The sequence below is a fragment of the Pinus tabuliformis genome, chromosome 3_1, assembly GCF_031772625.1.
Source record: "Pinus tabuliformis cultivar Carrire ecotype Pingquan chromosome 3_1, CPIR1, whole genome shotgun sequence".
NCBI classification, from domain to species: Eukaryota; Viridiplantae; Streptophyta; class Pinopsida; order Pinales; family Pinaceae; genus Pinus; species Pinus tabuliformis.
The window spans coordinates 836,969,803-836,983,010 of record NC_142301.1 but is presented as its reverse complement, the minus strand read 5'-3'; the positions used below and the strand labels follow the sequence as shown (position 1 = coordinate 836,983,010).

General features: G+C 38.2%; 2 protein-coding genes across 2 annotated transcripts; one reads left to right on the top strand and one right to left on the bottom strand.

Annotated features, from left to right (window-relative positions):
- Nucleotides 1–742: 742 nt before the first annotated feature.
- On the bottom strand, nucleotides 743–5,906 carry LOC149190097 (omega-6 fatty acid desaturase, chloroplastic-like). The gene is made up of 10 exons (XM_089410428.1): nucleotides 5,440–5,906; nucleotides 4,925–5,296; nucleotides 3,381–3,581; nucleotides 3,130–3,273; nucleotides 2,837–2,988; nucleotides 1,946–2,071; nucleotides 1,506–1,683; nucleotides 1,213–1,331; nucleotides 972–1,086; nucleotides 743–808 (listed from the first exon to the last, which is right to left on the bottom strand). Exons 1-10 carry the CDS (start codon nucleotides 5,503–5,505, stop codon nucleotides 743–745), a joined length of 1,539 nt encoding a protein of 512 aa, XP_089266554.1. The 5' UTR covers nucleotides 5,506–5,906.
- A 439-nt stretch (nucleotides 5,907–6,345) lies between these two features.
- LOC149190096 (hydrophobic protein RCI2B-like) lies at nucleotides 6,346–6,927 on the top strand. The gene is made up of 2 exons (XM_089413354.1): nucleotides 6,346–6,610; nucleotides 6,716–6,927. Exons 1-2 carry the CDS (start codon nucleotides 6,530–6,532, stop codon nucleotides 6,797–6,799), a joined length of 165 nt encoding a protein of 54 aa, XP_089269480.1. The 5' UTR covers nucleotides 6,346–6,529; the 3' UTR covers nucleotides 6,800–6,927.
- Nucleotides 6,928–13,208: the final 6,281 nt, after the last annotated feature.

The window sequence follows — 13,208 nt, the reverse complement described above, 5'->3', positions numbered from 1 at the left end:
ATGATTGTAATATCTTTTGTTTCTCTTCTGTGGGAAATTTTGTACAGGAGTTCAAACAATGTATATAAATAGAAAGATGCAGAAAATGACAGTCAAATTTCGTACTCAGAATTATGACAAGAAAGCTCCTGCAGGGTTTGTGAGGAAAGAGAGCTTCAACACCAGTTCTGTCTCCAACCGCCAAGATGATCAGTATGCTACTAACATGTTTAGTGAAGAATTTCTGCTATTCTATATTTGCAGGATGTTAATATTGTTGTAAGTTTGTAGTAGTTGTGGAATGGCTTACTTTTGTGCTGCTTCTCATCTTCAACAACAAGAGTTTCTGTGGTGAATAAGCAGAATCCATGTCTTGCCTTGTGACGCAGCTCTCCATTGTGATAGTGTTCTTTGTAATGTCTCTGATAAATCCTTTAGACTTCTATTTCATTCTGTAATATGATGAGATTCACTCTACAAGATTCGGGGATTCACTCTACAGAGTCCATGTCATACCTTCTGAATCAGCTCTCCACTTGTGCTAATTTTCTCTGTAATGACCCTAATAAATCCTATATAATGAGATTTCATTTTATAATATGATGGGATTTCACTCTACAAGATTGCTTTCAGTTTTACTTGTATTGTGGTATATGAAATTTCTCAGTTTTACTTGTAATAGGATGGGATTTCATTCTGTAATATCATTAGATTTCCCTCTGCAATATTTGCTACTAAATTTTACCATTCCAAATTAATAATCCTATCGGCCTCTCTTTGTCATTATTGTCTTCATTAATCGCCAATTCCAGTGGGCCTCATTAAGATACTGGTCATACATACCACCCAAAGAAAACCCATTAATGAAGAAAATAAAATGAATCTAAGGATCTGTCCGCCACACATTACCTTTCTAAAAGCCATACAAGTCAAAAAGAATGCCGGATGAGATATAGTGTACATTTTTAATTTTAATTTGAAAAAATGTATACCTTGCCCCAGTTTTGGCGGAGGGAATCCTGAGCTAACTGTAGATTATAGCTTGGAATTCTTTGAGAAATATGATGGGGAATATGAACATTAATGTCATGGCACAACAATTCAATCCTGCAAAATAAATATATGAGTGATCTGCAAAGGCCTCATTATCCTGACACACACAAAATAATAAGATGAAGAAAAACAAATTGAATGAAAATAGAAAAAGGATGAATTAGTAAAATTGAGCATCACCAATGTGGATAACTGCAATGAACTGTTCCACCTAATTGAGCTTGTGTAGCATTCCAGTGTTTGGGATGTTTGAAAGGTATATGAGGTGCTGTATGATGGACCATAGTAAAAGTACTCATCTGCACAATTTCATGTCAGAAAAAGGCACACAAAGAATGCCACAAGCTTTAACGAATCCTTGTACAATTTCAGAAGCAGTAAATTAAATAAACTACATAACCAGTAGAAAATCATAGGACGAACATGCCCATTTGAATAGAGTTGATGACAAATATGAGAGAAGAGAAGTTTACCCAAAAGTGATATCCAAGCCATGGCATGAGCCAAAACTTGAACCAGCCTATAACTCCTATCTTGTATATTATCAGTGGCCATCCAATAGCCATGAATGCAAAGACCCAAGTCAAACTTATAAGAACTTTCTTTCTTTCATATGCTCTAAATTTGTTCAAATCAAAGTGGCAATTCAACCTGTCATAAAGCAGAAAATGTGTGTGGGTATAATAGAGTATGATACAGACAAAAGCTGTTACGAGATTGGATTCATCGTTTTTCATGCTTCCTAGGTGAAGCTCTCAGCATAACAAAGGAAAAACAAATAGAAAACGTCAACTACATTCATTTAATCTTATTTGTCAAAGATCATCTTGAATTAAATGGTACATCATGCCCTATCGTACTGTAATATGGACATCCGAGACCATTAAGATAGTCCTTTAATATAGATGCATACCAGTGACCAACTGATAACCATGGACGTAATGGACCAAATCCAGCATCAAACAATGGCCTCAAAGACAGCGGTAAACAGTCATAATTTTCCCTTAGCAATGGGTGCCATGCAGTGTCTTCACCTAGCCTAGGCACAAAAGAGTCACAACTTATGTCAAGGTGCAAAGAAATTAGTCACAGATCATATCAATATCCAAATATTAGTAACTGTTCTTGTCAAGGTGCCATTACTGGACTATAAGTGTAAAATTAGTGATCCGCTGTCAAGGAGGAACCTTCACTTCTCATCTTTTTCTAGGTGGATTGCAGGAAATCTCTCTCACACACATATAGAGCCAGCCTCCAGGTCGACATGCATGGAATAATGCACAAACACCAAATATTTATTTTCGTTTGAGTATGCTAGATACATATTTGTCCATAAGTTGAGGCTTGGCAGATATGTTCTTCACTTAGGTTTTTGTTATTTAATAACTGTTTATGCCAAACCATTCTACAGGCTGAACTGGTAGCAACTATTTATCCAATGGCTAATATTGTAGAAAAAATAATAAACTCAAGTAAGAATTCCACTCTCACATAATTGCATCAGGTCCATTTAATCTCATATGAGTTATCATATAGACTGTAACTTTTTCTGGAATGTAGGCTAAATACAAACAACTAAAAGGACTCATCATTGTCTAGAAAAATCCAAAGTAGATCCTCTCTAGGCATACTAGCAGATTCGATAATAATTTGCTTCCTTACATGCAAATGAGAAAGAAATGAAACTATTTGTTATGAATTATAGTCAGCATTTTAACCAAATTAAACAAATACCATTTGCTTCACTAATTTCCCTCTGTTCAAACTTCACACATACAGAGAGAGAGAGAAAGAGAGAGAGAACATGTTTGTCTTGGCATGATGTCTGTCATGCTTGATTCGCCATGGTTCATATGGATAGATTAGAGGTAAGAAGGCCAGCGTCCCAACAATATCCTCTATCATCTTGTTTTTTGAAAAGCACTTGTGTGCACAATCATGTCCTATCACAAAGAACTACAAACAAAAACAATTAGCAGAAGAATACAAACAAAAAAGGCATGATGACAAAATTCCCAAATTGTACAACTCCTCTTTTCAAAAATTAACATGCTCACTGTCATGAAAGCATCGTTTGATATATAAAAATAAACTGACCCCGGTGATTGCAGTTCCAGCCCATGCCCAAGCAAGAGGGAGGAGGTACCAAGGTGCTCTTGATATGATATAAATCCCTAGTGAATAAGCAGTAACTGATGTAACTACAGTTCTCCAAGCCTTAAAATAGTTAATCTCAAATGCCTGTCCAGGTATTACAAAGCAGAATTAGGTGACCTTAAAATACACCACAACTTGCACGTCTAGAGGATTTGTAATTACATGTCAAAACAACTGAGACAACGAGATACCTCCTGAGGTAGTGTATCAATGACATGCTTCAATGTCACATTATCAGGAACAGGCTCCCCAATTTGGGTAAATCCATAATCTTCAGCAAGGTGCATTCTTTCCTCTTTGTCATTAACTGGAGGTGGAGGAATAGGAACAGCCACAGCTGAGATGAATCTCAATGCCTTCTTCCTTAACCCACATAGTTGGGTTGGTGTTCTCTGTTCAGGTTACCAACAAAGTAACGTTTATGGCATTTAAAGAATAGCAAGCATCAGCGAAAATTCAAATACTGGGAACAGCGGAGACAGAGATGTACTTCGTTATTGATTGAATGACTCAAATGCCTTCCTGAAATGATACCTGTAAATCAGCTCTCTTTTATTAACACATCAATATCACAAAAAGTGGGCAATTAGTGCAAAACAAAACAAGAGGAAATTGAATGCATGGGCAAAACCCCACATAAGGTATTGCATGTTTAGTTTTTAATCTAGTCCAGTGGGTTAACTCAAGTGGTTGAGTGCTGTGCATTACAAGCAGGAGGTCATGGGGTCAAGTCCCCGGGATGGCTACCTCTGTGTATATTATTGGGCCTCATTCAATGTCCGGGCTAGGTTAGGTTGCCAAAAATTGCAACTGGCCAGTTCACCCCGTTTACCATCCTCAAAATCAGAAGTGACCAGAGAGTTTCCTTGGGATGTGCATTCACTGGAGAAAATTAAAATTAGATTAAAACTAAATTACAAAAATTGCAACCGGCCAGTTCACCCCGGCTACCATCCTCGAAATCAGAAGTGACCAGAGAGTTTCCCTGGGATGTGCATTCACTGTAGAAAATTAAAATTAGCTTAAAACTAAATTAAATATTCCCTGCGCATAAATTTCAGATTTGGTTATGCTGTTAAAATTAAATTCTGCGTATAAAAGTTATTGGCACTCTAAATCAATTTGCTGGGCTTAGAAAATCTAACATCACACCTCAACTCAACAGATAAGCCAGAAATAAATCAGATCAGCAACCTATCACAAAGGCATATTGCTTCTCTCAGGGACAAACAACACTCCAATCACTGGAGCAGTTAGGGAATCACAACCTAAAACCTCTCAAAGGACTGGAATGCTTCAACCATTGAAGCTCTTGGGCATCATAACCACTGAAATCTTCCAACAGCTCCCACTCACAGGCAGCACCCTTCTCCATGCACTGATTCCTAAAAGATTTCAGATCTGCAGCTGTGATACCATGTTAAATTTCAAATTCATGGTAAACAGACCACTCCTACAAACCCGAGGTAGTTTAAGGAATGAAAGCATCTCAAAATTGCAAGTAAGAATGCTAGTTCTACAAATACATGGATAATTGAAAAATATGAACAGCGAGAACTAAGATTCTGTAGCACTCAATCACATATGTTTTCTCTATTAACTGGAACACAAACTCTCAGACAGAGACTCTAAGAAACCCTACAGCCCAAAAACCTAATGAAACCAGTAATCATAATAAAAAAATCCCATTATGATATTCAATAATAATGCAAGCAAAGCAGTGCGGTAATCTTACATTAGTGTAATCTCGGTCGGTGAGCCACCACAAGCATTTACTGGTAACATCGTAGACCCTTCTATACACAAACGCCGAAACCCCCGAGGGAAGTTGAACACCCTTGCTGAGAAACGCGACTTTACAGGGATGAAGCAACGATGCCCCCGATATCTCATCCTGGTGGAACGAATAAAATACCTCGTTGGGCGGCAGGGGGTCAATTGAGGCGCCTTTGCCTAATTTCACGTCAGCAGGCCTGTAAAGCCAATTCACTCCCAGCTTTACGTCGCCCTCCTCGTCTACGACTTGGTGCCGTATTATTCCAATGAATGGCGGTGCATTGCCGGCCCTAAATAGCGCGCAGTCCCCATTGCTAATCTTGCGACCATCCTGCAAACAAATAACAAAAATAGGCAAAAAGACACAAAAAGAAAAGTTTCAAACCTAACGCTTAATCAAAACCGGTGCCAAATTAAGATAAATTTTGCCAAAAACGTAAAATGAACGGGCAGAGGAGGGGAGATTCAGCTAACCTTTGAGACGAGGAAGCTGTGAGTGGAAGACATGTGCCACCGCTGGTGACTTAGGTGCCCATGCATAAGAATCTCATTCCTCCTCCCTTTTCCATCGCACAACACAGTTCGCTCAGAAGATCTCCACTTCCATTCCAAATAAAAAACCCATTCAGCTTTTGCAGAGGTCCGGATTCGACCTCGCGACCTGTCAGTGACTGGCTTTGTATACAGAGTCACGGGCAAAAAGAGACACGGAAACCCATCCTTGGCTTTTTCACGGAGTGCCTCGATCGGATCTGTAACCGCACTTGCCCTTATTCTGCGACCTTTTGCCCTGATTCTGCGACCTTATTCTGTGATGGCTACGTCGTGGCTTGCAAACTCCGCTAGGTGTCAGCATGAGAATCAAACTTGAACAAATACTAAACAAATTTCACAATCCGCCAGGTGTCAGCGTGAGAATCAAAAGGACGACGAAAGTCCCTTTCAAAGGAAGGCCTATCGGCCTAAAAATACGTAATCAGGTGAGATATGAGCGCCAGTGCCACCGAGGGTTTCGATGGCCACTGCGCCAACGGCCATACATTAAGTTAAATGATAACGTGTTACCATTAAATTCAGCACGTTCAAAGCAATTTCTCGTTGATGAGGTGCAAGATGATGGATAGTGCCACCGAGGGTACCTGAGGGTTTTACGCTTCCAGCGCCAGCTGCCCACATTAATGGACAGCGTGTCCAATAAAAAAACATTATATTAAAGTTCAGAAAGCAACTTTTAATATACACCACGTGGAACCAGTAGTGTTCAGAGTTTTTGGTTTTCGAAGACCTAGATAAAGCTGAAATACTCTCTAGGTATGACACACATATTTATATTTTATATTAAACTTCAACTATCGGCAAACAACATGTGAGGTCTCTCACTGGAAAGATAATGATATCAATCTCATTTAAATAGAGGACTCTGTGGAGGCCTTTTCACCATTACCGTTTAATTTCTGGGATCAGGGCTCAGATTCGGTAGTACTTCTGTGATTTGTTGGTTCTACTGATATTTTCTACTCTGCTAAGCTTCAGAGCGTAAGTTTGTATCATCACCACCAGCATCATGGGCACTGCAACTTGCGTGGATATTTTGTTGGCCATAATTCTGCCTCCTCTGGGAGTCTTTTTCAAATTTGGCTGCCATGTGAACACCACACCTTCAATCTTCTGTTAATTTTTTTTTTCCTGCATGAAGGTTGTGTTCATCTTTTAAATCACTGCTGATGGTTTCGCTATGGTTTTGTGACAGGTTGAATTCTGGATATGTCTGCTGCTGACGCTGCTTGGGTACTTGCCAGGAATATTATATGCCCTCTATGTTATCACCCAGTGATATTGCAAATCAACAGAATCCCCATTTTTTTGGACGTCATTTAAATATGTAGGGAGAACTGGATTTCTTTACTTAGTTATTTGTAAATATGTTATAGGAATTATTGGATCTGCTACTGTGAGTGTGAAGCAGCCCCCTCGCTCTCTAAGTTTGTTTGCTTTGTTTAGGGATTATTAGATCTGCTCCGGGTAATCCATGCTGTTTCATTATTTAAAGATAAATGGTATTTGATCTTTAAATATCCATAATATAATGGTGTTGTTTCATGTTATAAGATTCCAAATAAACATCCATAATATAATGATGTTGTTTCATGTTATAATTTTATATGTTTTCAATTATACAATTGAGATGGGTAACAGAGTACCAATTTTTAATGGGAATTATGTTTAAGGGAAAATTATGAATGAAATTATTTTATTTAAATGTTGGGGGTGATGAGGGAAAAAAACTTCGTCCCTTAATTTTTAATTTTTAATTTTTTCTCTTCAGAAAGAGATATTAAATGTTTTTTCTTGAATGTTTTCCCTTGAAAAATAGGTAGGAAATATTGAATCTAAAATCTCATTATTTATATAATATTTAATAATATATTTATTATAAATTAATCTATCACATAGTTTTTATTAGATTTTTTCTATATTGAGGTATCTCATAGTTTTTATTCACTATTTTTTATAAAAATTCTCTACATGTTTCCATCCATATATATATATATATATAATACTAGTATCCATATATAATACTAGTAACTCCATCTCAATAGAAATGGAGTAAGGCAGTAGCATAAGTAAGAGTAGCCCAGAAGAAAGAATATGTGATATGTTATGTGAAAACATACCAAGTTCATCTTATAGCCCTTCATTCATCACAGTAAAGGAGTGGGATAAAGCAATCCAGTATCACATAATGACAAGCACTCAATAGACTTCAACAATGTTGCAGGTCATTAAAATATATTGAAAGCAAGCAACCCATCAAATAATATTTCATTTACAAGCACCTCAACCTCTTTGTCATCCTCTGCAAGGCTCAGGAGCTGTGATGTCCAGCTTATAATGCACTTAACACTTGTTATCTTTTCTTCATTTCTTCCGCTCCCCTTAGCGAGCTTTGTTTAGTGTGGTTTTAGAGTGCCTGCAAAGTGGAAGAATACATTTATTGAGCAGAGAATACAAAATGATTTTCTTGTTGTTATAGGAGATACCTCCTTAGTAAGAAGTTTCTCTTGAATGCCACTCCTTAGTTTTCTAAGGATTGTGTATTTGAAACAAATACATCCCAACCCGTCACTATTTAACAACACAGTACACTCCAAACTCAATGGTTACCCCTCCCTCATGTCACATAGTTTGTTCATGATCATTTTTTAATATTTTCAAAAGAGGAAAAGGGAATAAATTTGTTTTAGTTTCTTTTGATTCACCAATGGGGAATTCTTGGTCTGGACAACGATGTGCCATTACAGCTAAGACAGTATCTTCCCCCTGAGTAAAAGCATAATCCAGTCCATTTACTCTTGCCTCCGTCCCTCGAGACCAACAAGGGGTAGTACAGGAATATTCACCTGTTTTCCATCGACTACGCCTTTCGGCCTGATCTTAGGCCCTGACTCACCCTCCGTGGACGAACCTTGCGGAGGAACCCTTAGGTTTTCGGGGCATTGGATTCTCACCAATGTTTGCGTTACTCAAGCCGACATTCTCACTTCCGCTTCATCGACACCTGCTCGCGCCGGTGCTTTCCTCTGAGGCGGCTTTTGTTTTCATCTAAACAAAATAGAATAAAGGTCATGTTCTGAAGTTTAAATTGTTTCCTATTTTCTTCTTTTGAGAACCCAAATTTAGTTAAACTTAATCATTCTCTTATGATAAGTCTATATGAAACAATAGAAATTGATCCTCACAAATGTCTCAGGAATCCAGTATTTTGTTTTTTCCTATTCCATTTGTCATGTACCTTTTGCAGATTTTTGAAACAAATACATCCCAAACCATCACTATTTAACAACACAATACACTTCTAACTCAAGTGTTACCCCTACCTGGTGTCACATAATTTGTTTATGATTGTTTTCAAAAAAATTCAAATAATTTTTTTTTCCACCTAAACAAAATAGAATAAAGTTCGTGTTCTGAAGTTTAATTTGTTTCCTATTTGCTTCTTTTAGGAACCCAAATTCAATTAAAGTCGGTCATTCTCCTATGAGAAGTTTGTGAAAACCATAGAAATTGATCCCCATGCTTGTCTCAAGCTAAGCATAGGCAACTTCCTAATGAATTTTCTACGAGAGCCCTTTTATAAGAGCATAGTATGTTTTCATGCCTAAGCAAAGTAGGATTTTATGCCAATATACACATCATTCAAAAATATATGCTTCCATGCTCTCAAAGCCATGTTGAGATCCAATTACAACATTTTAAGAGTAAAATCAGGATTGATAATTCAATGTAAGGATAAGGATGGAAAGCTAACAAAAATTGAATTCAAATTACTCAACAAACATACATATACATAGTGTAGCATCTCTAAGTTAATTTTTATCATGAAGGGAATTCTTTGTGGCCAAAATAATAAACTCCACACAACATATAAAATGAAAAGAATCCCAATATCTTGCTTGAAATATTAGATTAATATATATGAAGTTTGGACCTCATCCTCACTAATAAAATTGACTACAGCTAATCAAAACCTCAATAAAAGCCTAAGCTTCACAAATTATCCTCAAAGCAACTACTTTGACAAAGAAGAATTTCTTTACAAGTTTCCCAAATTCGCTTCAAAACTTCCATTTTTAACAAAGGAGGACTCTCTTTCCAAGTTTTCCAATTTCCCTTCAAAAATAGGGATTTGAAGATTATGAATTTTATGGTAATCATAATATATCACACAACTTAAATGGGCATCTTATGTTATTTATGAATTTACCATTCATGATAATGTAAACCATCAACTATTTCCAAGGCAAGCATGTACCATCCATGATAATGTAAATTATCAATTGTTTCAAGATCAATTCCCCTTGAAGACATCTTATATTGCATTTGGCAGCCTAAATTTTCCTCTGTTGGTATATCGATTAGGACTATCCCACATTATTCCTTTGGAAGAATGCAAAAATTCCATGGGACCATGAAAATCCCTCATCACTTCCAAATGTGACTCCACACTTAAACCACAATTGTTGTCTTAAACAATTTATCTAACTTCTTGAAACAAAGAAAATGGAAAAAATTAGTGGTGAACATGACTAGCTTGAATAATCTTACTCTCTTTTCAAGGTACCAATCCACACCTCAGAAGGATAAACGCTATCATAAAAAAGAATGCTTGAATATCTAATAATGTCCCCTATCAATCCTTTTCCAATGACACCAACCAATCGAGAATATCCTCATCTCCTATAATACATAAATTGGGTTTATGTTTAATGCATGAAGCTTCGCATAAATTATCGAGGCATTCCATGATTCCTTCAACTGACTCAGAGTGATATAGATCAAAGGAAGGGACCTATTTTTTGAAAAATTATAACATGATTCATCTCACCCCCTCTAGCCATGGGCATACCCTAAATTTTAACTATTAGCATCCTCTAGGAAGCATCCGATGGAAATTTTTGCTAACACATACAAGTAAAGAGATCTAGGATAGATTTGGCATGCAAATACGTTTTAATAACATTGATAGAGGCAAGTCAACATTCATAACAACTATTTCAGAGGCATTAAAAAATAAACCTTGAACAATGGATGTAAGCATGTTTGATACAAAGTTCCTATCAATGCTTTCCCATGTAGCCACCATTGTGTGTAGAATGAATCTCCCTTGTATATATTCAACTTTCTATAGTTAGACAATTTTCAATGCTATCATCTTGTTGATGGTGTTGGACCTGCCAACATCTATGGGATCTCCCCGGTATGAAGTCCCAACTAGACCTCACACCATTTTGTGTGGGAGTGTCATTCGGTACGATGGCCTGATTTCCATTATCTTAGAAATTTGCCTTAGCTCTTGTTGTTCAACACATGAGAGTGTTATGATTGTAACTTCAATAAAGCAAGGTCAGTATGTCTGGTGAGTGTGTAATGTAACTTTGTGTCTAGGTTCTCTTACTGTAAGGGAGAGGGTAAAAGTGAGCCTCTAAATGAGATGTAGTAGTACCACCCAGGGAGAGACACACGCGAAAAGAAGGGTATGTCTAGCATCCAGCGGAATAGTCCACAATGGATGCGGCAGTCGTGAAAACCAAAGTTCAAGGGAAAACACGTACATTGTCAAATGGAGTAGTCCACACGGGGGTGACAGTCATTAAAACCAAGAAAACACAAGGATGGTATGTCTAATGTCCAATGGAGTATTTCACACGGGTGAGAGAGCAGTGATAAACAATACAACACGTCTTCAACAATGTAAGTACTAAAATAAGCGAAGTAGTTCAACTATCTTAGTATAGGTTAAGCAAGCATGCATTACAAACGTTTAAAGAATAATCTTACAAACAGATACAAAACATGCGTGAAAATGTGTTGGCCTGAGACAAACTTTTGAATTAAGCAAAAGTTCCAAAACACATATGTACACCATACATCACTAGCCCCAGTAATGGGACATTGGAGCCACTCCTCGCTCCTCAAAGAACAGACTATAGACTCTCGAGGCTATGTGGGAGAAGCCAAGGTGAAAAGTATTTTTCTCATACAATGAGGTGGTATATATAGCCAAGGGGAATAACTTACCCTTGTGACTCTTCGACTTCCCTCATGATTGTTTGAATTCTTATGAATTTTCAACTGACGTGACTCTTCAACTTCATATGTGCATCTCTTGGACTTTCAAATTACATTACATTTTATTACAAGTATGGCCAATAGTAATGATGTGGCTGTGAGAACTCATGACATTGTTGACATGTATTGGCTAACTGTACTGTCCGTGTTGAGTTGTTGTGCTGCTAAGTGATGGGTGTGCTCTCGGTGTAATATGTATTCACCTACGCATGGCAAAGTGTGTAAGGTCTTAGATGGTCTTGGTCTTGCTTGATGGTGTTCATGTGTGTGTCCGTTTCACTTATTGCTTGATGTGCTTTTTATGTTCATTCAACTATGAGAAAGTCTTCTAGCATGCACTGTTTTCTGTTTCAGTGTAGGTGACTATGAGAGGGACAAGGCACTGAAACTACGTAGAGCACAACGTAGGGCTAGATGCGAGACTCTGGAGAACTGTCAGGAAAAATTGCACAGAGGTCACTAGGAGGCATATTTGCGCAATCTAGGATAGCAATAACAACTGCAAGGTAAAACCCAACTTGGAGGCAAAATTGCGCAATTCCTGGGAGGAAGACAAGGCAAGGTGTCAGGAGGAACTGTTGGGAAATTCTGCGCATTTTTCAAGATGAGGATTGGGCAAGTCATCCAGGGTCTAGTTGGGAATCTGCGTAGTCTGTACATTTTCTCTAAGGAAGACGGAGCGAGCAACAGGAGGCATTGGTAGACATTTCTGCGCAGTTTTGAAGAGCAGGGCTAGATCGAGATGCAGGGAGTTGTTGGTCATAACTACACATTTCTGAGAGGCAGTATCGAACAGGAAGTTTCTGCGTTGTTTCCTGAAACAGTGCAGAGCAGGGCACTAGGGAGATTTCCATTCAAAACTACACAATTTTTAGAGGGAGAACAAGACAAACCATCAGGGGGCCTGCCAGTCAGATCTAGACAATTCTAAGAGGGAGAGAAGGGCAAGTCCTCAAGGGGGCATGTTGGTCAAATCTACGTAATTCCTTAGAACAGTGCAATGACAAGTAGGAGAGGCCCAACTCACATGATTGTGCAGTTTCCATAGATAGTGTAGGGCAGGAAACTAGGCAATTTCTACGTGGTTTTGGGTAGCAATATAGCCCCGAGTCATAGTGTAGTTCAGGTTTTTCAATAGACCAGAGGGAGACTTAATGAGTGATGCTCCAGGGAAGCGCGGAGTGGATCGGACTTGGGGACAACTTCTATGTAGTTATGGGGGACAGTCAGCTAGCTCATTTCTAGTATTGGGAAGTGCAGGCTACCCTGGAGGATAGCCTCAAGCTCTGCACAGTTCTAGGCAGTAGAGCAGGGTCACCGAGAGATGAGACTAGGCAGTGCAGCTCAGTCGAGGTTTGGTTGAAGGAGGGTTGTCCGGTCGACAGATTTTCAGGAAAAATGGCTAAGGGTGAGAGCAAGTGAGCTTGTGCATACATGACATTCTGATCACACACTTAGCATGGATTGACAACAAGACACCTCAAACCAACAAGACAACATGTGCTCAGTGAGACCAACATCAAGGTTACGAGCGACAAGTTTGACACAAGAGATAAATCTTTGAACGACTGTGATGACACTTGAGTGACAATGCCTGAAACTTTTTGTGTGAG

Excerpts from the sequence above, each read along its gene's own strand:
- LOC149190097 (XM_089410428.1), bottom strand. The coding sequence starts at position 5,505 with ATGCATGGGCACCTAAGTCACCAGCGGTGGCACATGTCTTCCACTCAC. Across the intron at positions 2,989-3,129 it reads CTGGAACTGCAATCACCGGG|TTCTTTGTGATAGGACATGA; the intron begins GTCAGTTTATTT and ends TTTTGTTTGTAG. Across the intron at positions 1,332-1,505 it reads GGCTTGGATATCACTTTTGG|ATGAGTACTTTTACTATGGT; the intron begins GTAAACTTCTCT and ends GAAATTGTGCAG.
- LOC149190096 (XM_089413354.1), top strand. The coding sequence starts at position 6,530 with ATGGGCACTGCAACTTGCGTGGATATTTTGTTGGCCATAATTCTGCCT. Across the intron at positions 6,611-6,715 it reads TTTTCAAATTTGGCTGCCAT|GTTGAATTCTGGATATGTCT; the intron begins GTGAACACCACA and ends GTTTTGTGACAG.